Source organism: Carcharhinus amblyrhynchos, chromosome 21, assembly GCF_965287045.1.
Source record: "Carcharhinus amblyrhynchos chromosome 21, sCarAmb.v2.hapA, whole genome shotgun sequence".
NCBI classification, from domain to species: Eukaryota; Metazoa; Chordata; class Chondrichthyes; order Carcharhiniformes; family Carcharhinidae; genus Carcharhinus; species Carcharhinus amblyrhynchos.
Window position 1 is genome coordinate 33,454,045 of NC_137344.1, and position 26,506 is coordinate 33,480,550.

General features: G+C 43.2%; 1 protein-coding gene across 1 annotated transcript in view; it reads left to right on the plus strand.

Annotated features, from left to right (window-relative positions):
* LOC145356346 (Na(+)/H(+) exchange regulatory cofactor NHE-RF1-like) overlaps positions 1–26,181 on the plus strand; it is a 92,399-nt gene extending 66,218 nt beyond the window's left edge. Inside the window, exons 3-6 of the mRNA XM_080208983.1 lie at positions 6,263–6,416; positions 13,848–13,891; positions 21,588–21,701; positions 23,432–26,181. Of these exons, the coding sequence (XP_080065109.1) occupies positions 6,263–6,416; positions 13,848–13,891; positions 21,588–21,701; positions 23,432–23,584 (465 nt within the window). The 3' untranslated portion in view covers positions 23,585–26,181. The remainder of the gene's footprint in view (positions 1–6,262; positions 6,417–13,847; positions 13,892–21,587; positions 21,702–23,431) is intronic.
* The last annotated feature ends 325 nt before the right edge of the window (positions 26,182–26,506 follow it).

Here is a 26,506-nt window from a genome sequence, read left to right on the forward strand (position 1 = left end):
AAAATGGATTCTAAAAAGAACATTCTGGGGTTGGAAACCTCCTGATTTCTACATTGCTTCTCCTGCTCCATGTTGAACACCACTCGGAGGAAGGTGGCAAGGTCACAAAATGTACTCTGGGTAGGGACTTCAATGTCCAACTCAATAGCAACACCACAGACTAAGCAAGACCAGTTCTAAAGGACAAAGCTGGGTCTGTGGCAGATGGTACAGGGAAAAACACGTGACCTTATTATCACTAAAATGCTTGCCACGGATGCATCCATTCATGACAGTATTGGGAGAAGTGACTACACCTTAGTCCTTGAGACAAAGTCCCTTCTTCAAATGCGAATACACCATTGTGTGGCACTACCACTGCTAAATTGAAGAGACACTCAGAACAAATCTAGCAACTCAAAATTGGTCATCTAATGGTGCACAGAACCTCATGGTAGCAGTACAATTTTATAGTCAACCACAATCTGTATCCTCATGGCCTGGCATATCCTCCAAATCTATCATTACTAGCAATCAAGGGGATCAGCCCAGGTTCAGTGCAGGAGGGCATGTCAGGTGTAACACCAGCCACACCTAAAAATGAGGTGTCAACCTGGTGAAGCTACAGCTCACACTATCTGCATCCCAAACAGCATAAACATAGACAGAGCTAAGTGATCCCACAACCAAAAGATCAGACCTAAGCTCTGCAGTCCTGCCACAGCCAGCCATGTGAATGGTGGTTTACAATTAAACAAGTCACTGGAGGAGGAGGCTTCACAAATATCCCCAAACTCAATGATGGAGTCCAGCACATCAGTGCAAAAGAGAAGGCTGGAGCATTCACAACCACAACAATCTTCAGCCAGAAGTGCTGAGTGCCCCAATGTCACAGATGCCAGTCTTCAGCCAATTTGATTCACGCCACCAGATAATCAAGAAAAGGCTGAAGGGACTGAATACTGCAAAGGCTATGGACCCTGACAATATTCCACCAATAGTACTGAAGACCTGTTCTCCAGAACTTGCTGTACTCCTAGCTGAGGTGTTCCAGTACAGCTACAACACTGGCATCTACCTGGCAAAATGGAAAATTGTCCAAGTATGTCCTATACACAAGAAACAGGACAAATCCAACCTGGCCAATTATTGCCCTGTCAGTAAAGTGATGGAAGGGTTATCAATAATCCTATCAAGCACCACTTACTCAAGAATAACCTAATCACTAATGCTCAGTTTGGGTTCTGCCAGGGCCACTCTGCTCCTGCCCTCATTACAGCCATGGTTCAAGCATGGACAAAAGAACTGAACTCCAGAGGTGTGGTGAGAGTGACTGCCCTTGACTGAGCTTGGGAATTAGGGGAAAACTCTGGAGTTGTACCTGGCACAAAGCAAGATGGTTGTGGTGGTTGGAGGTCAATTATCTCAGTTCCAGGACATCACTGCTGGAGTCCTCAGGGCAATGTCCTAGGCCCAACCATCATCAACTGCTTCATAAATAACTTTCCTCTTATCATAAGACTAGCAGTGGGGATGTTTGCTGCTGATTGTATGATGTTCAGTGCTATTTATGATTCCTGAGATACTGTAACAGTCTGTGTCCAAATGCAGCAAGATTAGGACAATATCTAGGCTTGGACTGACAAGTGGCAAGTAACATTTGTGCCACAAGTGTCAGGCAACCACATCCAAGAATATAGAATCTTAACCATTGAGCTTTGACATTCTGTGGTATTATCATCAATGCCCCACTGTCAACATCCTGAGGGTTGCCATTGACCAGAAACTGTTATGGATTAGCCACATAATTACTGTGGCTACAAGAGCAGGCGAGGAATCCTGTGGTGAGTAACTCCTGACTCCCCAAAGCCTCTACAAAGTACAAGTCTCCTGACCCTGATGAAATGCATCCCAGGGCACCAGAAAGAGATGGTGGGGGAAATAGCAAATGCACTCATGGTAATTTGTCAAAATTTGTTGGACTCTGGGGTTGTTCTGGCAGATTGGAAAACAGCAAATGTGACTGCTTTTTAAAAAGAGTAGGTAACTATAGGCCAGTTAGCATAACTTCTGCAGTGGGGAAAATGCTTGAATGTATCAAGGAAGAAATAGTGAGACATTTAGATAAGATTGAGAAGATGCAGTATGGGTTCATGAAAGGCAGGTCATGTTTAACAAATTTACTGGAATTCTTTTGAGACATTACAAACATGGTAGATGTGGTGTATCTAGATTTCCAGAGGCATTTGACAAGGTGCCGTACAAAAGGCTGCTGCATAAGATAAAGGTACATGATGTTACAAGTAATGTAGCATCAATAGAAGATTGGTTAACTAACAGAGCAAAGAGTGGGGGTAAATTAGTGTTTTCTGGTTGGTGATCAGGTGACAAGTGGTGTGCCTCAAGGGTCAGTGTTGGGACTGCAGTTGTTTACAATTTACATAGATGATTTGGAGTTGGAGACCAATTGTGGTGCATCAAAATTTGCACTACAAATTTGTCCTCTGCAGACATCACTAAGATGAATGGCAAAGTATGCAGAAAATCTTCAAAGGGATATAGATAATCTAAGTGAGTGGGTGAGGGTCTGGCAGATGAAGGACAATGCTGGTAAATGTAAGATCATCCATTTTGGTAGGAATAACAGCAAAATAGACTATATTTAAATGGAAAAATTTGCAGCATGTTGCTGTGTAGAGGGACCTCAGTGTCCTTGTGCATGAATGGCAAAAAGTTGGTTTGCAGATAATTAAGAAGGTAAATGGAATTTTGTCCTTCGTTGCTAGAGGAATGGAGTTTAAAAATAGGAGGGTTATGTTACAGCTGTAAGATTCTGGTGAGGCTACACCTGGAGTACTGTGTATAGCTTTGGTCTCCTGACTTGAGAAAGGATGTACTAGCACTGGAAGGGGTGCAGAGGAGATTCACCAGGTTGATTCTGGAGTTGAGAGAGTGTGTTGACTTTTGAAGTGAGATTGAGTAGACTGGGACTATACTCATTGGAATTTAGAATGAGGGGGGAACATACAAAATTATGAATGGAATAGAAAAATAGGAGCAGGGAGGTTGTTTCCACTGGTGGGGGCATAGCCTCAAAATAAGGGGGAGCAGATTTAGGATCGAGGTAAAGAAGAATTTCACCCAATTCTGTGGAATTCCCTGCCTAGTGAAGCAGTTAAGACTACCTCTGAATATTTTTAAGGCAAAGAGATTTTTGAACAGTAAAGAAATTTAAGCATTATGGTGAGCAGAAAAGTAAATGGAGCTTAGCCCACAAAGATCAGCCATGATACTGAATGGAGGAGCAGGTTGAAGGGGCCAGATGGTCTACTCCTCCTCAGTTACGTTTTAAGTCAGGAGTACGATGGAATACTCTCCCCTTTGCCAGGATGGCTGTGGTTCCAATAGCACTCAAGAAGCTTGTCGTCTTCCTGGACAAAGCAGTGCATTTGATTGGCATCATGTTCACTTCCATGCCAAACTGGCAGCAGTGTGTACTATGCAGTAATTCAAAGTACTTTATCCAGTACCTTTTTGAAAGTTTGGAATCCAAACCCATGTTACCATCTAAAAGAACAAGGGCAGCAGATGCATGGGAAAGACCTCTGTCTGCAAGTTCCCTTCCAAGTCACTCATCAGCTTGACTTGGAAATATATCACGGTTCCTTCACTGCTGGTCTAATCCTGGAATTTCCTTCCTAACAGCACTTTGGATCTACCTACACCCCGTGGACTTCAATTCAAGAAGGCAGCTCACCACCACCTTCACATGGGCAATAAATGCTGGCCTAACCAGTATCAGCAACATTTCATAAATGACTGAAGGAAAGTTACTCTGTGCCTCATAATGAATCTCTACAACACCCACATTGAGCTCACTGATCCTATCTTTTTCTCCTTTAAATATTTTAAGGGAACTTTTGTCACTTTATTCAAATAGGCAGATGAAAGATGGAAAATTATTTATTTCATTGTTTATGTTTGACCAGCTTTTATTCAATCTATGAAACATGAACAATATCTATTGACATGTGATTCAGCACTTGCTACACAATGTGGCTATTGGCATGGTGCAAATAAAGATAAAAATCCACCCTTTGAGCTTTATTATTGGGGAATTTTCAGTTTGGAAGAATTTCACGTCCACTGAGATATTTTGGGAAACTTGGCTTTTTTCTTAATCAAACCTTATCAGGATTGGGGATTTTTCAAAACAATTTATAGCAAACATGGGTTATTATGTGGATAAATCTGATCTATCTTTACATCCAAATTCCACACGTTGTAGAGATATAACTGTCTGTTTGTCCTTTTGGCTGAGGAAACATATTGAGCCTGTGCCCTGGTGACCAATGGGTTGAGGGGTTGGTTCTGGCCTGGTCTCTCCCTGGAAGGCTATTGGGGCTTTTTTAAGTGCCCCATCAGACATGTTAGATAATTCTGCACTGGGTTGGAAAAGGTAGAAGCAGTACCTCTGGACTGGACTGTTGTTTCAAACCCCCATGACCCTCTGGTGCCAAACTGTGCGGTGTCCTTTCACAATGTTAGTGTCTCCCTTTAAAATGTAACGTTTCACAAAATGTGGATGGAATGTGAGGAATTCTTTTCGGACAGTGAATATTTACAGAGCTGCATCTCGTGCTGCTTTTCAAAGGGATGTATTCTGTGGGAATAATTCTGCTACTGCTTCTGATTGGTTGGTGACCTGGCAGATTAAACAGTCACATCTGCAAGAGGAAAGACACTAATTTTGACCTCTGACCCCTTGTATGTTTTTGGTTTCTTGTCACACCAATATGTCACTTCTACCTTTTCAACTGATTCCTGTTCCCCACTTAAACACAAACTCCAATCTCCTGTCCAATAACTAGTACAATCTGGGAATATCTATCGCACTCATTCCCAAAGATGTGATTTGTCCTTTTTGAGTATTTGCAGCTGTTTGTTTGTTTTTATTTCAGTTTCATGGAGCTCTCAGAAATTACGTTTACCTTTGTGACTGGCAGTGTGTAATGCTGCTAAAATAGGCAGTGCTTTCTGGTGAATAGTGAGGGGACAATAGCTGGAACTAATATTGTGGGCGAGAATGCCAGATGGTATTTGTGTCCTGGGACACACATTTTCCTCATGGTTGCATCACCTGAATTTTATAGGGCAACATAAAGCGAAACCCCAAAAAAAAACTCCATCCCTGATACTCTCTGCAATACAGCAACACCCAGATTGAGGTACTAACAATCAGCAGCCACATGGGAGTGCTAAGCAATGATGAAGCCTCTAGGGCATTAATGTATGTCAACATCAGCCTGGGCTGATGCTTTTAAAGTTCAAATTGATCCTATTACCAGTGACAGACCTGACCACACCAGTACTGTATCTGTTATATAGTGACAGACCAGTACTGTACCCTAGTGTTTATATATTGACAGACCAGACCCCACCAGTACTGGGAACCCAGTGTGTGAAGCCTGTTAAGTGTTGTTGGAGCTGCCCTCATCCAGGCAAGTGGAGTGTATTCCAACACACTCCTGAGTTATGCCTTGTTGATGGTGGACAGGTTTTCAGAGTCAGGTGGTGTAACTCACTGTAGGATTCCTTGCCTTTGACCTGCAGTTCTGTTTTCTGGCTATTGGTAACACCCCAGGCCATTATTAATGGGGGATTCAATGGTGATAATGCCATTCAATGCCAAGGAACTATGGTTAGATTCTGTCATGTTGGAGAGTTAGTTATTGCCTGGCATTTGTGTGGCATGAATGTTACTTATCACTTGTCAAACCTTGATGCCCAGGTCTTGCTTCATTTGGACATAGATGGCTTTGGTATCTGGGAAGTAACAAATGGTGCTGAACATTGTGCAGTCATTGGTGGACATCCCCACTCCTGGCCTTATAACTGACAAGGTCATTGATAAAACAACTGAAGTTGGTTGGGCCTAGGACACTACTGAGGTGCTCCTTCAGTGATGTCCCATGACAAAATTGATTTCTAACAACTGCAATCATTTTCCTTTGTACTTGTGTGACTCCAATCAGTGAAGAGCTTTCTCCCTAATTCCTATTTACTTCTGTTTTGCTAAAGCTTTATCCCATAATCAGTCAAAGGCTGCCTTGATGTCAAAGAAAATCACTTGTTACACGCTAACTGACTTTTCCCCACCAGTGTTGTACTGTTATAGTTATCCCTTGTCTCTTCATTTGTCCCTATGGTCTATTATCTCTTGGTTTTTTTTTTGTCTATACCACTGTGTGCGTGTGTCTTAACAACAGACTGTGCGTTACAGGTTAACGGTGAAAATGTTGAAGGGAAGCAGCACTCTGATGTGGTGACAATCATTAAGACGGGTGGTGTGGAGACCTCGCTATTGGTTGTTGATCCAGAAACAGATGAATTTTTCAAGAAATGCAAAGTTTTGCCATCAGTTGCCCACCTTACAGGTAAACATAGAAAGAAGGGCCTGCTCCACTATTTATTTTCAAATTCAATATCCTAATTCCCCTCCTCCATATCCCTTGATCCTTTTAGCCCCATGAGCTACATCTAATTTCTTCTTGAAATTAGACAATGTTTTGTCCTCAACTACATTCTGTGGTACTGAATTCCATACATACACCACCCTCTGGGTGAAGAAATTACTCCCCACTTTTTTTTTTAAAAGGTTTACCCCTTATCGTCAAACTATGACTCCCTAGTTCTGGATGGCCCCACCATTAGGAACATCCTTTCTGAATCTATCCTGTTAGAATTTTAAGTTTGAGATTCCCCTCTTACTCTTACTCTTCTAAACAGAAGTCACAGAAAAAACCATTTAAACCATAAGCTCAGGATCACTCGCTCCCGCATCACGAGATCTCCAGCACAGTTGGGATGTTCTGACCTATATTGTCCCTTTTCCAGTTCCCTAATGAAATGGCAATATTTCACTTGCTTAAGACAGAGGTGATCTTGCATCACAAAACTCAGTAAATTTGCAACTGTATAACACATTGGAGGTTGGTAAAGAAAAGCAAGCTTGTTTAGAAAGTATTAAACAAGGAAACTAAAGTTTTTGAGCTCTGGGCAATGCCATGTGCAGTCTATACAGAGGATGTAGAACACTGATCCTGGCTGCTCACTGCTGTGCACTGAACACATCTTCAACATTTGGGAGAGGGGTTGGGGGAATTTTTTGGTTTCTCCTGTTGTCAAGTTGAGCAGTCCCTTCCACTTTTAAAATTTTTATTCAAAGTTTTTAGACAAGTTAGTTCTTGAGTGGCTCAGTTCGGGAATTGAGTATGTGAAGGAGCAGCTCTGTCAACAGTCACTCCTCCACCCCTATATGACTCACTCATTCTCAATTCCAATTCCCATCACATTCACTTTTCAAACATTTCTTACTGTTTATTCAAGAGTGAGCTGAAGATGTTCAGATTTTTAAATTAAATGGACCAGTTTTATTCTCAATGGGGTTGCACAGTGCACTCAATGGTAGTGTCTCTTAATGTTATTTCCCACAGAGAGGGCACTTAGACATTGAGCCAGAGTTTGGAAAAATGTTTGGGGACGTTGCCTAAATGACAGCTAAAGAGCCACTCAAAAGAGGCAGTGTGTATGTTGAGTAAGTGGTTTAGGGAGGAGCATCAGGTAGCCAAGGCATTGACTGGTTCAGGGTGGATAGTTGTGGTGGGGGGTGGTAGCTAGATGAGGATTGTAGCATGGTGTTGTGGTTTTAGGGTGGAAGAGTTGCGGAGAACATGAATGGCGATAATGCTCAGTAATGTATTCTGTTCTTGGGCAGCACAGAAACCAAATGAAAAGGATTTGAACAAGGATGACATGGGCCCATGATAGATGGCAATGTTGCCTTTGAGTAGCCCTGAGAGGACACGGGTTGAGTATGCAAGTTGTGTGGCGAGATGCAAACAAAATTTGAAGCAATCCAATAACATGCATGAATCAGAATGGGAAATATCAGTGTCACTCACTGGATCAAAAATTTGGAATGGAAATCACTACAGCAAAGGAGGGATAAAAATAGACTGCCCATATTTTATAAAATATGGAATGGATTGGTGGATATTGACAGAAACAAGTACCTGGTGCCCTCTGGCAATGACAAAACGAGGTCACCATCCACATAATCAACCAAAGACCATTTGCTTCCGAGACTGTCAACAAGGACAGTGCCATAATGGAACAAGATATCTAAGGAAATTGTCTCAGCTCCATCACTCAATCTTCAAGAACCATTTTTGGATTATTTGCGTTTCCATTCTCAGGAATACCAACTCAGCCTGGTTTAATTAGAGCTGTCCATAGAAATGTTGATGAAATAAGGACAGCCTGTGATGCCAACATAGCTAAAGTATTAGAAGAGAGTGGGCTTTGTACAGTGTTGGTGATTGAGAGTGAGCAGTGATATCAGCTTTCACAAGCAGAGAGCTCAGTTGTTAGGAGCTAGCTGATGGAGATTAAGTAGCAGGTGGTGGGTTTCCTAGACTTGAAGATTTCACGCTCTCCCTGAGACAAAACATCCTGGCTCCTTGGCTGCATGATTGCAGTGTGTTGTACTCCTGCTGTGACAGTGGAAAGAAAAGATTTAAATGCAAGACACCTGAAGAGGGCACAGAGGATGGAGAAGGAAGAAATGTAGTCTTGAATTTGGGGCCTTTTATAATCCCCGTGACTTGGTGTTTCACAGCCAATGAGGTGTTGTCACTGATTTGGAAACACAGCAGCCAAACCACAAGCAGCAGATGTAATAATGGCCTGATTGCCTGTTTTGGTAATGTTGGTTAAGAGAGGGCCCATAGTGTGGGGGGATTTAAAAACAAATGAGAATTTTAATATCAAGGTATTGGTTGACTGGGAGCCAGTGCAGGTTAGCAAACACAGGTGATAGTGGAACAAGACTTAAATGTCCAGACATGGTCAACAGTTTTGGATGTTCTTGAGTTTGTGTAGAATGTGGGAGAGCTGTCAGAAAACAAAAGCAGTGTTGAGTTCAGAGGAAGTGGCCACGCTCTGCAGCCTGCAGTGGTTTTTTGCACCTGTTGCAGTGCATGTTAAGGCCTGCAGTTTTAGTTGATTTTAGCATGTTGGCTGATATTTAGTATCTCTCCATACACTAGATTTTAATATTCAGCTGTACTCTCAAAACTCAGTCCATTTCTCCCTTTCCAGCCATTTCCATGCTCACATCACATTCCCACCACCCCCCTCCTCCCCTAAAGGTGCATTAGGGTGAGAGTAGAGTCTTGGATGGGGAGTGGTGTGTGTAACTAATGAAGGAATGACAGAGGTTGCTGTGTAATCTTCATTTATATCCAGAAATAGAAAGATGACCTGTAGAGGTCTTTCAGATTAAGACAGGATTTTCTGTATGTTCAAAGGCATGCATGTTAGGTGGATTAGCCATGCAAAATTGCCCCTCAGTGTCCAAAGAGGCCTAAGTTAGGGGAGTAGTGGGATAAATATGTGGGATAGAGCATCTTACCCAGGCCTATCAGAGATTTGGTGCAGATTTGATGGGCCAACTGACCACCTCTTGCACTGTAGGCATTCTGATTGGATGGAGGAAGATGTTTCCATTTGTGGTGGAAATGAGAACTGGGGGCCATAAATGTAATCCCATCACTATAAGGGATTCAGAAGAAGGTTCTTCGTCCAGAGACAGGTTAGAAGGTGGAATTCATTATCACAGTGGTTAAGGCAAGTAGTCTCAATACAATGAAGAGGAAGTGGGGGGAACGGGGGTGATTCTCCCAAAAAGGTTCTGTGCTGAATTTGCAGGAAAACTGGTGTACACTGCTTTTTCTTTCAGTGGGTGTTGACACTAGAATCTCCCGCACTGTTCAGTGCAGAGTCCACAATCATGAATATCACTAAAATCCGCAGTTTGCTGACCAGCCCGGGACCCTCGGTGTTGCCCCACAATCTCCAGACCAGCTCTGGCCTCCTCCCCGGCAGTGGTGATTGTCCAGGACCACCCCAATCATTGGCCCTCCCTGCAGCTCCAAACAATCCCAATGGCAGAGTGGCAGTAGGCCCCACCCCTTGACACTGCCTCTAGTCTGGGCAGTGCCAGGGGACATGGGCTGACACTGCTCAGGGGGCCCTGACTGCACCCCCCAGCTCCAGTGGGACCTCCTGCTGATTCCCTGAAAAGTTGGAGGTGAAATTGCACTAGCAGGATAAGAGATACTATTGAGCCTGGAGAATTCAGTCTCGGGCCTGAATCACATTTAAATTACATTCAAATAAGATTAAAATTACTTACTTGCTGGTCCCACTGGTTTCCATTGTGGTCCCACTCAGGCCGAATATCCATTGTTAGGAGATACATGCATGTCGGGATGGGAGAATTGTTCCTGAGGAAGGAATGAATGGAATGATGGGAAGACAGAGATGCAGAGGGGGTAGTGAGGTACTCATGTGCACTGACATGGATTTTTGTGTTCTTACTCTGCTTACAACATTTGATTTAATTGTATGAAGTTGACTGAAGTGTTAGTCCGATTTTAAGGTAAACGGTTTGTAGGATCTGATGGCTTGTCCCTCGGGAGTCTAAAATGGGATGAATGAAATAGCAATGAACATGACTGTGTACATTTGAAAGTCTTGTGTAGGAGGGAGGTGAATGTGTTTCTCCAGGAGATAAAGACAAGACAGCCTTAATTGGCCAATTAGTCTTGCTGAAGTTGTTAGTAAACAGAGTCTGTAATACAAGGGGGAATTAATAAACACTTGGAGAAACATGAGCTAATTGCAAAGAGAATTGAAAGAAAAATATTTTTAAATACAAAGGTGTTAGAACATCTGTTAAGACTTGTTGGTAAATTGAAAATTTCAAACTGGAAATTGAAGTTGCATCAAAGACAATTATCAAAGACTGAGGAACAAAACAGGGCACCCACACAAAGCACAGAAAGAGGCCATTCGGGCTGCTATATCTGTGTAATCTCTTGTTCCTAGCAAGGGAATTTACTTCATCCACTGTTTGCCCAGAGTGAGGGATTTAACTAGGAGCTTCTCCACCCTCATGAGAGTCTCTACAGCTCTGAACATATTCAGATGTATATGTATCTGAATACATATGTATTCGCTGATCTAGAGTAGACTTGTTCTGGATCTGTTTCTATAACAAGGTTATATGGTTATCCTGATTCATAGGCTTTATAGGGAGGGCCGTGAACAGGCTTTGGTTGTTCCTCTGTTTTGACATGAGTTATACTTGTACCTGTCTGTATTGAGGATGATGTGGTATTTGATATCTCATAGCTTCCTGACTGGCTGGTTTGAACCTGTTCCGATTCCTGTGGCGTTCTGAAAGACAGTCAGTCTCCTGTTCAGGGTCACAGGATGTGATGAGTAAGATCCAATTGTCATTTACAGTCATTCATTTTTGCCTGACAGTGTGTCCAAGGATCACTAGGTATTCCATTCCTGTCCAAGTTGAACTGGGACATGGTTCCCACAGAAGTGGGTGGCACAGTGGCTAGCACTGCTGCCTCATAGCGCCAGGGACCTGGGTTCAATTACAGCCTTGGGTGACTGTCTGTGTGCGTTTCCTTCCACAGTAAAGATGTGCAGATTAGGTGAATTGGTCATGGTAAAGTGCCCCTTACTGTCCAAAGATGTGTAGGTTAGATGGATCAGTTACGGTAAATGTATGCTGTTAAGGGGATAGGTTGGAGGTGGGTCTGGGTAAAATGTTCTTTTTGGAGAGTCGGTGCAGACTTCATGGGCCAGATGGCAGCCCCTGCACTGAGGATTCTATGGCTCTAAGGGCATCCTGCTTAATGCTAGCGTACACATGGAAGCTGATAACTGAGCTTCATCCGAATCTGTCTCGCCCTGAGTCAGATGTTGGATTGAGAACAGGCTGCTGCTGGAGAGATCCGAGGTCCAGGTCCCTCCAAGCATCCACCCAGTTAACGTTGTCTCTCCCAATAATCCCTAATGCTAAAGAGTGAGTGAAGGGCAGCAGTGTTCCTGCACTCTGTTTACATTTTGACTATTGATTTTGTCAGCGAGGTCAGTTGTGGTTTTGGGTCTGAAGACCTATTGCAGTCAGTCGAATTTAAATACCCCCTCACAGGGCAGTCATGTCAGCTTACAGTCACAGCTCTCCTTTTCCTGTTAACTGTGAAGCTTGTACATTGCTTTCCTATTCAGTGCATTCACTTGGACTACTTTGGCACTAGTGAGTTTAGAACACTAAACAGCAGGGAGGTCATTCAACCCTCAGTCTGTATGTTGGCTCTTTGCTAGTGTAATCTAAACCTAATCCCACTGCCCCCAACTCTCCTTTAGCCCTGTACCAATCTCAAACTACTGTAATTTGACTGCCTCTGAGTAACACTTGATCTATCCCTTTTTTGATTCTAAAAATGACTTGGTTTCAGAGCCGCTCCTTGTGATAAAACCATCCCCACCCCTTCCTACAGACAGAAATTTCTCTGACCTCCTCCCTTCCCTCTGGGACTTTTTTTTTCTGTAGGTTCCTCAGTTACCATCTCAAATCAAAGGACATTTTTTTTTACTGGATCGAAAGTCTTTGCAGTTGTAAATACCTGTAATAAAATCCCTGCTGCCATGGAAACAATTCCAGTATTTCCATCTCCTCAAAAGTAGCCTCCGATCACTGGCATTGTTCTGTTCAATCTGCACCGTGCAATCTCGCTGGCTTTAATGTCCACTTGTTCTGAGCCCTCACCATGACTAAACAATCCTTTGATTTAGATATATCATCTTTCTCCTGTAGCCTCTGCCCTTATTTTATTTGGAAGTGCAGTTGCTCACATTAAGGTTTCACCTGGTGAAAGCCAGGCAGAGATCTGCTTTGGTAAAATTGTATGAAGTGATTGAGTTGTGGTTTTATTAATTTCACTTAGTCTCTCCTAAAACTGGGGATTGCTCCCCGGGCTGTAGCTACAAGAGCGAAGGGATAAAGCTGTGTTTGTGCTCCCTCGGTGCTGCCCCTCCGGCAGTGCAGCGCTCCTTGGCGCTGCTCCTCTGGCAGTGAGGTGCTCCCTCGGTGCCAACCTCTTCTACCCCTTCAACACACGAGGAAGTTCATTATTAATCAACAACAGACTGAACCCAGCTCCCTTCAGACCAACATCTTTTCATAATGCAACGCATGCTAGAAAGGTAATTGGCATCAGGGCTGGATTTAATCTATTAAACTCTCCCCCAGGGTAGGTACAGTGCAGGCTTAGATAGAGACGGCAATACTTTATACAGGCAATTGATGTACTGGTCCCACCGTGCTTGTTCACAATGTAGCAGATGCTTCTTGCCTGAGATTGAGGATCTTACACTTTATAAGTGGGAGCACTTTCCCAGAACCTTTCAACCTGGTGTCTGTATCCGCAGTAATCTCGGATAATTTGGCATGGACGTAGATTTGGAACTTGCACCATTTCCAGTAATGTGCTGCTAGTCCTGAAATAATTAAATTCTGACTTCAGAAAGATCTCTCAAACATTGGGTGGTCTTTTTTTTTGAGCAGTAGCTCCTTTTCAGCAGTTGCTATGTAACAGCCCATGTCTTTCAGTACGGTGTGACAATGGGATTTCTCTGGGGTAAGGCTTTAATTGTATTCCAGCTGAGGTCATAGCTCCCGTACCACTACTGTGTAATGAGAATTCAGGACAGGAGACGGATCAGGACCGTTCCCTTAATGGAAACTGGAGAAATTGCTGTAATGTGTGGTCAGGACAGAATGTTGAAGGCAAACAGCAAATTCCGACTTTAGTGTTGGAACATTATTTCAGTCACCGCTTGTAATTTGTCGGGGTCAGTAGGCTTAGGGTCTGTTTTGATGGGGCTGGCAGGCTCAATGACCTGCATACTAATGAGCAATGCTTTGTTTTATTTTGCAGGACCTCTCCCACATTTGCTGGTGAATGGGGATCTCGAACAGAAGGTAAAAGCTCCTCTTATTTTACTGCTGTCTTACTACTGAACTGTGACATGTTGTTTTCTGGAGTCCAAATGCAAATCATCATTAAAACAAAGTGCCTTCACCTCACGGTGTTTTGAGGCTGTTCCTTTTGCCGGCCATTTCCTTTTTCCCTGATGAACGTGCTGTTTACACCCGATGAAGATGTCTTTTTTTTCAAATGACCGAGGCATCTGGCACAATTCCTGAATTCCCTCAGCACCAGAGATACCAAATCTGGTTGGAATCTTAATCACGTGAATTTCTGCCTGAGTAGCTCAGTCAAATAACCCCTCCAATCCCCACAGTTTTTATAACTAATTAGAAAATTGTGTCCAAAGAAAATAAATTAGAGTAAATATTTTTACAGTGACTTTTCTTCCTGGTTTTGCAACGTCCGCAAAAGAATTCCAGGAGACTCCAGGGTAATCCTGCAAGGTTGGCAGCCCCTTCATGGGCACTGTACATTCTTCATACACTCTTGCCTCTACATGGGATACTGAGGTGTTGAGTGGATCAATTTTGCTCCAAACTAACCAACTTTTGTCCTGTTGCTATTCCCACCGGATCTCCTTGCGACTTGACGAGTTTGCTTTGTTCCAGGAGACTGACTTCTAATTTTTTTGGTGCCTGATGTGCAGTCCATGCCAGCTCTGAAATATGTGGCACAGTGGTTAGCACTGCTGTTTCATGGCACCAGGGACCTGGGTTCAATTCTAGCCTTGGGCAACTATCTGTGTGGAGTTTGCACATTCTTCCCCATGTCTGCATGGGTTTCCTCCCACAGTCCAAAGATGTTGGGTGGACTGGCCATGCTAAATTGCCTCTTAGTGGCAGGGGATTAACTGAGTAAATACGTGGGGTTACGGGGATAGGGCCTGGATGGGATTGTGGTTGCTGCAGACTGCAGATGGGCCAAATGGTCTCCTTCTGCACTTTACATTCTATGAATTAGGCCACTGCCTTTGGACAAGAATGTTGGGCTGGCTGGGTCTACACTGAACTACCCCACGTACCCTCCAGCTCTCAGAAGTGCTTTTTTTTTTCTGTCACTTTCTTTTGTTCAGCCCAGTTATATTTGTGCTAAAGATGTATTTCTTTGAAATGATCACTAAAATTAAGCTGAAAAGGAATGTTCCAGGTGTGACGTTTGCATTCTGTTATTTTGACAAATGATAAGAGTATCAGTGCATTTGACCATGTCCAGCCCCGTCTGGATGTTTATCCTCCACAGGGGCAGCACCCTCACTCTATATACCTTCTCCTTTTGTCTCCAACACCTATTGAACTAACTCTTATATGTTGACACTAACTCTGACAGAATTTTGCAGCCTGAAAAGTCTCTCTGCAAGAAGTTTCTCCCGCTAACTATTCTAAATCATTCAGTTTTTGTTCATTGGAAACAATATTTCTATCCACTCTGTTCTATCCTTTTTATAACCTTAAATATCAAATTGCTTCGTTTTTTTTGTTTTTGCTGCCTCGCAGCACCAGACGCCTGTGTTCAATTTCCGGCCTTGAGTGACTGTCTGTGTGGAGTTTGCACATTCTTCCAGTTGTGCACTCCCAAGTGCTCAAGTTTCCTCCCCCACTCCAAGGATGTGCGGGTTAGGTGGTTTGGCCGTGGTGGATGCAGGGGGGGAATGCTGCTCTTCGGAGAGTCGGTGACGACTCGATGGCTCATACGGCAGTGTAGGCATTCTATGGTTCTAATCAATATGCAGAAGGATGTGAATATCAGATCTGTGTGCAGAATGAAGATTGACATTTACAATTAAGATTAATATCCTGAGCTGAAACTGATAGAGGTGTCTGAAAGATGGATGTTAAAACTTGCTGGTCAGAATAGAGAAGATGTTTCAGGTTGTGGGAGAGCATATTCTAAAGGAGTTCAGGAGAAACGTCTTTACCTAGACTGTGATTAGAATGTAGAACTCGCTGCCACAGAGAGCAGCTGAGGTGAATAGTGTTGTCGTATTTGAGGGAAACTAAAACAAAAGGAGAGAGGAAAGGAGTGGAAAGATATCCTGATAGCGGTGGAATATAAGCAGTGGCGTGTGACTGACGGCAGATTCGGCTAAATAATCACTCTCTATACGGTTGATGTAATTCTGTTAAGTGTTTTTGATCTTTCTGATAGGGCTCCCTTGATCTGTTGGTACAATTCCTTCCTGTTGTTGTTGCGTTTAATCTGCTACAGGAGTTAAAACGAGAACTTGGGTTTCAGTCACTTCCCACAGATCACTCGCACCCTGTTTGGGGCCTGGGTTACTTCCCATGGAGACAGCTGCTGAATTGTGATGATACAATGAAACGAGTAATCATAATTCATGATAGTTAGAGACAATAATTGAAACAAAAATACTGCGAAATTGTAAAAAGAATTGTATGATTATCGTTCAGCACACAATTACAGAATGTTGCAAAGTGTGGGTCTCAGTTTATTGATTAGAAATGAAAGGTCTGTGACATCCTTCATAGATTATATATTTCAATCCATTAAATTCTCAATCATTTACATCCTATTTATGAATTCTATAAATTAAGAGGATTGGACTACCTTGTTAGTGCCATGTGTTGTTTGTGAAATGGTGATTTTTTTTTTGTTTGATCATGGCAAGAGACAGTGGTAGTGGGTGGTGGGATTCAAGAGTTTTGTAGCAAAGTCTAGGTAGAGCTTTTCCCTCTGTTCAGCAAAGGAACATGTGTTAAATCATTTCTACGAGGAGTACCTTTGTCTCTGATTCATTCATTCCGTATAGTGAAGATGTGGGAGAGGTTAAGTTGATGAGACAACTATTTTAATCAACCTTTATCACAGCTGTTTAAACACCATACTGATATACTCATCTCTTTAAATGTTATTCCTGCATTGTGTGAACAATTGGGCCAACTTGGCAGATGGAGTTCACTGTAGGAAAGATCAAAAGTTTTTATAAATTGGAGCAGGAGTAGGCCACTTGGCCCATCAAGCCTGCTCTGCCATTCAGTAAGATCATGACTGATCTCATTATGGCTTCAATTCCACTCTCCTGTCTATTCCCCATAACCTCTGACTCCCTTGTTGACTAAAAATCTGTAACTCCCTTTCTAATCATTTTCAATGTTGCAGCCTCCACTGCTCTCTGTAGAAGAGAATTCCAAAGTCCCTCTGAGAAGAAATTCCTCATCAACTGTCTCCAGATCCCTTATTTTTATGTTGTGTTCCCTGGTTCTAGATTCTCCCATGAGGGGAAACATCTTTTTAGTATCTACCTATCAAGCCCGCTCAGAATCTTGTTTCGTTAAGATCACTCCTTGTTCTTCAGAACTTTTAATGATTTAGGCCCAATCTGCTCAGCCTTTCCTGATAAGACAACCTCTTCAGTCTAGTGAATGTTCACTGAATTGTTTCCAATACAAGTATATCTTTCCTTGTATAACGTAACCAAAACTATACATATACTTCTGGGTGCAGTCTTACAGATGCATTACACAAATAGTGAGACTTCCTTGTTTTTATATTCCATTGCACTTGTCATAAAAGCCAATTACTTGCTATACCTGTATGCTAACTTTTATGATTCATGTACAAGAATATCCAGATATGTCTGTACTGCAGCATTCTACAATCTCCCTCCATTTAAATTTGTGTTTCTATTTCTGCCAAAATTGCCAACCTCATCTTATCCCACGTTATACACCTTTTGTCAATTTTAATGTTATTTATATCCTTTTACAATCTCATTACACGTTTCCCACAATTCATTTTCTTACCTATCCTTGTATTATCAGCAGATTTGGCTTCAATACACTCATCTGAGACATAATACAAATGGTTCCAGCATTGAGCCCTGTGGTATTGCATTAATTCATTTCCCAAGTTGAAATGACCATCTATCCCGACCTTCTGTTTGCTGTTGGTTAGCGAATCTGCTATCCAGGTTAATACATCATCCCCAGCACCATAAGCTCTTGCCTTATACATTAGCCCTGTATGATGGCATCTTATCGAATGTGAGATGGTGTTCAGTGTTTTCTAACTGCTGGGAAGCAGAAACATGAAGGAGAAGAGAGATTTGGAAAATTCTTCTAGAGTTCTCTGCCCAGAGGGAAGTTCTTGATGATTCATTGAACCAGGGCAAAGTGCTGTGATTTTTTTATTACTTAAAGGAGATGTATATTATGTATACCTACTGTCTACATTACTATAACCTACTCTTTCATACATTTTGCAAGTGACCTTTGAAAAATTATCTTGTACTTGGATAAACATTGTTTAGTTGAACTTTATTGGTCTTTATTCTCTGCCTGAACTTGGACTGAACCCTGTGCAGTTGGCATTAATCTGATCCCTATCCTAGCTGTCTAGTCAGTTGAGTTAACCAGAGCCCCAAATTTTGGGGATCTACATACAGAAATGACTAAAAGCTAAAAGTCAGGAAACAAAAGATAATTTAAAGACAAATTGAATCTTGGTCTTTGTCTCAGGAAGACTCATACAAATGGCTGGAGGTGAAAACTTTATGGGGGATTTTCACAGTAACTTCATTGCAGTGATAATGTAAGCCTACTGGTGACATTAATAAATAACTATTACAGTAACTCTGGCATTTACAGTAATTGAAACCATAAACTATTACAATAATTGAAACTGTATTGCGGTGACAGAAATCTCTGCTTTAGGCCCATGTAGAGTGTAGAATTTACCTAATCACTGAGGGTTAAATTAGAGCACAGAATACACAAACTGGGGTTGTATTCCTGGAGATTTGTAAGGTTAAGACTTGATCAAGGTTTTCAAGTTACTCTGGGTAAGGGGTAGTGTGGATGGAGAGAAACTATTTCTGCTGTTTGGGGAATCTGAAGTTTGAACCAGACCTTTTTCAGGAGCGAAATGAGAACATTTTCTTCTCACCAAGTGTGGCAGACGCTTGCAACTCTCTGCTGCAAATGGCGATTGATGCCAAATCCACAGTAAATTTTAAACCGAGATCAATAGATTTATGATTGTAGATTTTGGAGGATATGTGGGGTAAAGGTGGCTTTATGGAGTTAGTCACAGAACAGCTACTGCCTCATTAATTGGCAGAATGAACAGGCTCGTGGTGTTAAATGGCCTCCTGTTCCTTCATGTTGGGTTCTGGCACTGAGGATGTAGTCTTGGGGAAATAGATTCACCCTGAGTGGTACCAGGGTTTGGGTAGTTTCAGAATGAAGACCGGTTGCATGAGCAAGGTTCATGCTGACTTGATTTAGAAGATTAATGAGTGATGTAATTGAAATTTACAAGACGATTAAAGGATTTGATAGGGTCTACAAAGAGATTTTTTTTTCTGCTTGGTGTTGTGGGGGGAGGGGGGTGGTGTGGCAGACCAGGGCAATGGAGCAGAACCTTAATGTTAGAGCTAGACTGATCAGAGGTGATGTCAGAAAGCACTTCACACACAGGCAGGTGGAGATCTGGAACACTCTTGCTCAAAAACTGAGGTAGTGGAAATCTTCAAAACTGAGACTGCTGGATTTTGTTTTAGACCAACAGTTGAGTTACAAAATTGAAACTGGTAGATGGAGTTGATATACAGATCAGTCTGATCAAATTGAATGGTGGGTTCAAGGGACTGACCCTCCTATTTAAATCCTCATAATTGTTGCTGTGCTTGTGACAAGTCTGGCAATGTGATCGGTATCATCTTGAAGGAGGGGGCCTTCAACGCTAACCAATCTACACCTCTGATACTATTCCACAAGGTTCACAACATAACCTGCAGGGTGGGGGAGAGTGCGCATGTGGGGGTTCCAACCCTCAACCTCTGAATTTACTGATTTCACTTGTCCTGTTTGGAAGGATGTGTGATATACATCAGTGGACAGTGCCTGATGTGTGTCAGATGCTCCCTGCTGACCAGTTTATATCCAACCTTCAATAAGCCAATTGATGGAGAAGACAGTCCAGCAGGCCCACTCCCAGTCACACTCAATCCCTCACTAATCTAGTTTTAACCAAGAGTCCCTCTACTTAAGTGTCAGCTGACCCATGAGGTACATGCTCATTCTGCTAATCTTTGCTTCTGTTTGGGAGTCTGTAAAAACTGTCAGAAATGTGACCCAAGATGTGGCTGATGTATCTCATACAAACAGATTATTAAAAAAAATTAACAGTCACTTCCTGCTGTGCAATTACTTGAACTTAGACTGCTCTTTTGAATGTGTTGCTGGCTTCCTCTTTTGTTATTAAATCACCAGATCAGCTTACAGTTTCTTAGAATCATAATCCTGGCATTGCAGAATGAGGCCACTCAGCCCATCGAGTCTGCACCAACCACAATCCCACCCAGGCCCTATCCCCTTAACCCATCATTTACCCTGCCACCCCCCCCCCCCCCCCCCCCCCCCCGACACTAAGGGGCAATTTAGCATGGCCAACCAATCTAACCCACAGCTCTTTGGATTGTGGAAGGAAACTGGAGCACTGAGGAAAGCCACTCAGACACGGGAGAGCGTACAAATTCCACCCAGTGACCCAAGACCAGAATTGAACCCAGGTCCCTGGTGCCGAGGCAGCAGTGCTAACCACTGTGCCATGTGCCATCCTTCCTGGAAAACAAAGTGTAGCTGTAGGGGCATCATCTCTCAATCTGTAACAGTGTTGGACCCTGGTGTTGGTACTGGCTCATTTTAAAGGCTGGCTATACACAGCTCAGCAGGGAATGTCTGATCCCCACCCACATCAGATGCTGTCCACTGGATTTACTGATCCACTTGTATCACACATCCTCTATACAGGACATCAGAGGTTAAGACTTGGATCCCTTCTCCCCATCCCCAGGTTAAGTTGTGAACCTTGTGGATTAAGTTGATGCAGAGAAGGAAATCTGCCCTTATCTGGGTTGACCAACAAGTGTCAGACCCACACCATGTGACATCAGAATGGGTAGTAAATGTGACCTTTCCCATATCCCAGGATGATCCTGAAACTCCACACACACTTGGTGTTTATTCCTAGCTCAGGCTTGCCTGCAATCTCATTCTCCATCCTCACCCTTTGACCCATCTCTTGTCTGTCTTCTCTCTCCCTCTCTCCTCCCCACTCCCCTCCTCTTGAGGGGGGGGGGGGGGGAGAGAGAGAGAGAGAGAGAGAGAGGAGGAGGAGTTGTTGTATCCCCTAAAACATAGCAATGCTATATTGGACCTGAGGAATTTGTGTAGTGCTGACAGTCCAGTGATATCAGGCTGATCTGCTGCCCTTGCAGCCAGTGATTGATGTTGAAGCCTGCACTCAGTCAAGCCAGGAACCTGTTTCGCTGCAATCAATCAGCACCTTGCAGCAGATTCTCCCACTGGGTTATATAGCTCAATGAGCAGCTCACAGGCATGAGCTAGAGGAGGTGGGGAGGGAGGCCAGGCCTGGAGGCGGGGGAGATGGAAAGGCAGAGGGAGGCCAGGCCTGGAGGTGGCGAGGGAGGCTGGAGCTGGGCCTGGTACACATTACTTTGACAGTCTGATTTTTTTGCTATTGAGAATGTTGAATATGAAATACTCACTCCAGCCAGATCTGCCTCCCCGCCGCTGTCTTTGAGTCAGCAGAAACTGGCTGAGTTGAAGAGAAGCTCTGGTGGTCTGAGTCCTCTGTCTGGCTGGGTGTGTGTTTTTGCTGCTTTTCTATTAAATTAGTGATGACTGACCTTCTCTCCATTCACAGGCCAACGGAAACATATCAGCAGAAGTGACTTCCACATCAGCACCATCTTCGAATTCATCATCTTCCCCATCAACTCCAACTACTCCACGAGCTGAAAGTGCTCAGATAGTTGAGGTATTTACAATTGCCCATGACGTTGCTTCCCAAGCCTGTTACCACCGTGACCGCATTTAAGTATTTGAACGTTAGTGTGACCTCAGAGTGAAAGCAGAGTTGGAGGGGGGAGTAGTTGGGGAGTGGGGGAGAAATGGTCACAATAAGACTCTGGGGTATGTGTGTAATGGAGCCCTGGGTTTTCCTACCATTCACCACAGCACATGTTGAAAGCAACTCCTCTTCCATTACAGATGCTTCCAGTGGGGTCCCTGATCAGATATTTGAAGCATGAACAGAATGGCCTGTCAGGGCACTGGGAGAATGGCCAATCAGGGCTGTGTAAATCCTCTCCATTGCTGAACCGGTTGGGGTGGGATGGGGAGGATTTCCCATTTCTAAAGTAACTTCATTGCAGTGTTAATGTAAGCCTGCTTGTGACATTAATAAATAAACTTAGCCATTGCTGCCTCAGAGCTGAAGATCTATGGAGGTCACAACCCACAGTCTGGTGGCATGGGCTTATGACTTGCATGTTTCCAGTTTAGAGCAGTGACTAAACTTCACAAGTCCTTCATTGGCTGTGAATTAATGTGAGATTTGTGCTGAGGTGGGGAGTGCTGATGACACCCCATCTCTCCCATGAACCTGGCAGTATTGACAAATGTGACTGGGTCAATGTGGACATAATATTTCCCAACTAAATGCTGCACCTTTGCTGAGGGTTAGTTATTACCTGAGGAGCAGGGATTGTTGCCAGTTGGGGTTTTCCATCTTCCAGAATCTAATGACTGAGCTGATTCTCCAGCCCCACTTTGTATGGTCTGGTCTACATTTTAACTGCATAGCAGGTTAACCTAATTTTCTTCAATCGGGTCAGTGCTGTGGTAGCTGAGGTCTGCTGCACAGCTGCTGTGATTACCTTCAGGGTCACTGGGCTGAAGAAATTCCCACCCTTCCTGTTTTCCTGATCCTTGCAATATAAAGGAACATTGCATGAATAATAGAGCATAACTAAATTGAATACGTCCCTCACAGTTGACTTGCCAATTGATGTTCATTGTCTGTCTGGCAACAAGGGCCACCAACATGATTGAGGTTCTAGTGACTAGAAAGGACCAGAGCCTTGAGGAGAGAAATGGGCCAGTAACGTTTTGGGGTCAGGGTGGTGGCTTGCAGAATGAATCTTTTGAATTTAACAGCAGCCCTGAGTGATTTTCTCTTGGATTGTTACCCTGCCTCACCCTATGCTCCTCGCCCAGTGCTTTCTCTCAGCCTTGACTCATTCTGGAGCATTCTTACCTCTGAGTCAGAAGGTTATGGGCTCAAGAATGAGACTCAAATTCACAATCCAAGCTGACATTCCCAATGTGGTGCTGAGGGAGCATGGTGCTGCTTGGTTGGGGGGGGGTGGGGTGGCATGTTGGTGCTGTGTAGTGCCATCCTATTGCAAAGCAGTACAGAATGTACACCAGAGAAACATGCAAAAGGTTTTTCCTTGTCTCCTGGCCAATATTTCCCTTGGCCATGTTGGAAAACATGTCAGCAGTTGTCTGGGATCTTGCTGTGCACAAACCTGGGTGCCATGTTTCTGACACTAGTTACTATGCTTCAGTCACCATTAGTTGCATAATTATAGGATGTTTTGAGATGGTTAAAGTGGCTCTATAAATTTCAGGCTATTCTGTCGTCGTCCAGTTCAAATGGGTGATGGTCACCAGAAAATTACTTTTGGTCTCTTTGCTTGGCAGCCCCGGTTGGAAGATAACAAGTCTGTGGATTTGGGTTTGAATCTCAGTACATCTGCAGCAGAGGCCAAGGAGAAGGTTCATTCGAAACGCTTAAGCAAGCGGGCCCCACCGATGGACTGGAGCAAGAAGAATGAACTGTTCAGCAATTTGTAATGGAGACAAAACTTTCAGCAATCTCAGCTTCAGCTTTAATAACCTCAGAAAAATGTAATTTCTCTGGTAATTTTTTTCTCGAACCCAGCAAATCTTAACCTGGTACATTCTGAGGGTTGAGTCCTTCCCTCCCTCCCCCCCTCACTGGCTGATGAAACCCTTTCTTCCCTCTGGTCAGTGCCAAGCCAGATCCAGCACAATGTGTAGCTGTCATTGGCCTGGTTGATGCTCCTTGAGCAGGGTGGGTGGGGGAGAGGCAGCGGGTAGCAGTATGACTAACAGTTCCTCCCCCATGCCCCACTTTGTCCAGAGATTTAGTCTAGGTTCTGTATTTAGGGCCCCTCTCCTAGAGGCTCTAGATGGAATGCAGGGAGCTGAGAGGTGCCTGTCACCATTGGATACTGACCCCAGTTGTAATGTAGACAGTGGCAGTGTTGTAGGGTTTGGGAACATTGTCTTGGCTTTGAGTGTTTATGCTGCCCTGTCACTGTCCCTTCTGCCCACTGTCCAGTCACTACCTGAACCTGACCCTTTGATTATTAAAAGCAGGACAAATCTTAAATCTTTTAAACACTGAGTATCGCACTGTCAACCACTTACTGGTCACTCACAAAGCTAGTCAGTTTTTTTTTTGCAGAAATTGTTTGTCACTCCTGACTAACAGGGTTGTGAATCTGTTGAGGAAGGTTTGAAATCACTGACACAATTACACTTCACCACAGAACCCCAGAGTTTTACCAATGACAGGATCAGATTTTGGATCTCACTTTCTCTAATCTGCCCTATGCAATTGTAGTGTGTTTTTTCTTTAAATTTAGTTTCTCCCCTTTTAAAATAGTCAAATCTGCAAACAGCAATCAATCAACTACATTCGTCAGCAAATTGCCAAATTAGTTTGTGTATTACTAGACAAGGCTTTAAGAGATGATGGCTGCTTTACATGTTAAGCCAGTTGGTGAGAATACTGAGCTGTCCCCATTAGGGTCTCTGTCTCATTGGCCTATGTTGACCTGGACTGATAGCTGCCCATCATTATCAATAGTTAAGGTGCCAAGCTGAGCTCCATCTAACTGACCAAGAATGTGCATTTCTTTTGAGTGGGACCAGTTTGCAAACACTCCAAACAATTCTGGTTACTGGGAAGTGTTGCTGTGCGAGGATGTTATCATTTAGAGCATAATTCTAGAACATCAAACCCAGCCAGTCCTCCCTCCATTTGAGTCTCCTTCTCAAAGACCAACCTTCTTCCTTATTGCCCTCATCATGAATGAAACTTTGATTTGGATGACAGTGGTATATAAAACACTCAGATCTGTATATCTGTGCCATTGAGCCCAATTAATCTGCTGGAAAAATGTCAAGTTAGTGCTGGTCTAGTTACTGATACTTTGATTTTTCTCTTCCCTGTGTCTGAATCTTGCAGAGTAGTTAACATCTGCTGTTGGGTTGCACCTTTTTTATTCAGGACAATACTGTGGGTGATGGGTTATTAAAGGGATTCCTGGTTTATCAGTTCTGAACTATTATTGCCATTTTCTGCAGTTTATCAGCATTGACAATGTTTGTAATCTGCTTTATTTTGCCACAAGCGAGTTCTGACCTGAAATGCTTCTGGAACCTGGAAATTTATCAGGCTGCTCATTTGCTTCTCATGGAGACTTTGGTTTAAAAGTGAGTCTGTTAAGTAAGTAAAAGCAATGAAGAGTGATGTGTTGCAACAATGATCAGGCAGGTGTCCTGAGCCCCTCTCAGACTGGGACAAGATCAAAAAAGGACTTTTTACAAAAGTGGCTCAGATGAGTCATAGTAATCTGTATAGGTCTGTTTGAAACATTCCTTCTATTGGGACAATTGGGAACCCACAGAGTCACTGGAATTTCTAATTGTAGTACTGATCTTCTAACACATTGGATGAAATTAGAGATTACATTACCCAAGTTTTCGTAGTTTAACCCTTAGGATCTCACGTCGAGATAATACCTGGGAGCTGCAGTGAAGGCAAGGTCACAAATGATTTCTCCAGTTTTCCAACATAAATGATTTCTCCAGTGATCTTGTTTTCACACTGTCATGAGGAGCAGTGCCTTTGTGCCAATTTTTGATTTTTGGGTTCAGTCCCAGTTCCCAGGCAGTGCAGAGGGTTAATCTGGGTACAGTCATGGTCTGTGTCCAACTGCAATATTGCTTTTTCATTAGAACGTTTATATATTTTAAAAAAAATACATGATCTTGACTGATTTGTAAGGTTGGAAATGTTTCTGTGAAAGTAAAATGCCACTTACAGCCCCAGGAAACCTGAGCTGAGTTTGATCCTCTGTGTACATGTTTCTGTTTGTTGGCTTTGATTTTGTCAGTGTTTGATGGGAGTGGAGCAAAGTGTAGTCTGATTTAGCTAGCACAGGTCCCAAATTAGACACTGCAAGTTGTTGTAGAGAGGAGTTTGCTGCTGTGTATAACAAGCAGAGATCAAAGTTTCTCAATCTATAGCTTCAAGTTGTAAAATGGAAGTTTGCCCAAATCCAGACACATTGTAATTTTTAGAAACTATATTTTTATCAATGTGTGTAAATTTTAAGCAATAAAAGATTAAATCAAAAGTGGGTTTGTTCCTATGCATTACCTGCCTGTAGGATGCAGGTAACATTGAGACCTGGAAGGCAGGGGGGAAGGGGGGGGGGGGAAACAGGTGGCAGGGTTGCGTGGAAAAGAGAGGAAAAGTCACTGAATCTGCCTGTGAATTGGGGGGCTTGGGGATACTGAGTTTGGGTTTTATTATCTAGCATCATCACCAAGGCCTGGAAACCTCAGAGCTGACATGCCTGCTATGATGATCACCACGTTTTACAGACGCATCATAAAGTATTCTTTCCGGTTGTATACAAAGAACAAAAACAGCCTGGGAAACAGGCCCTTTGGCCCAAT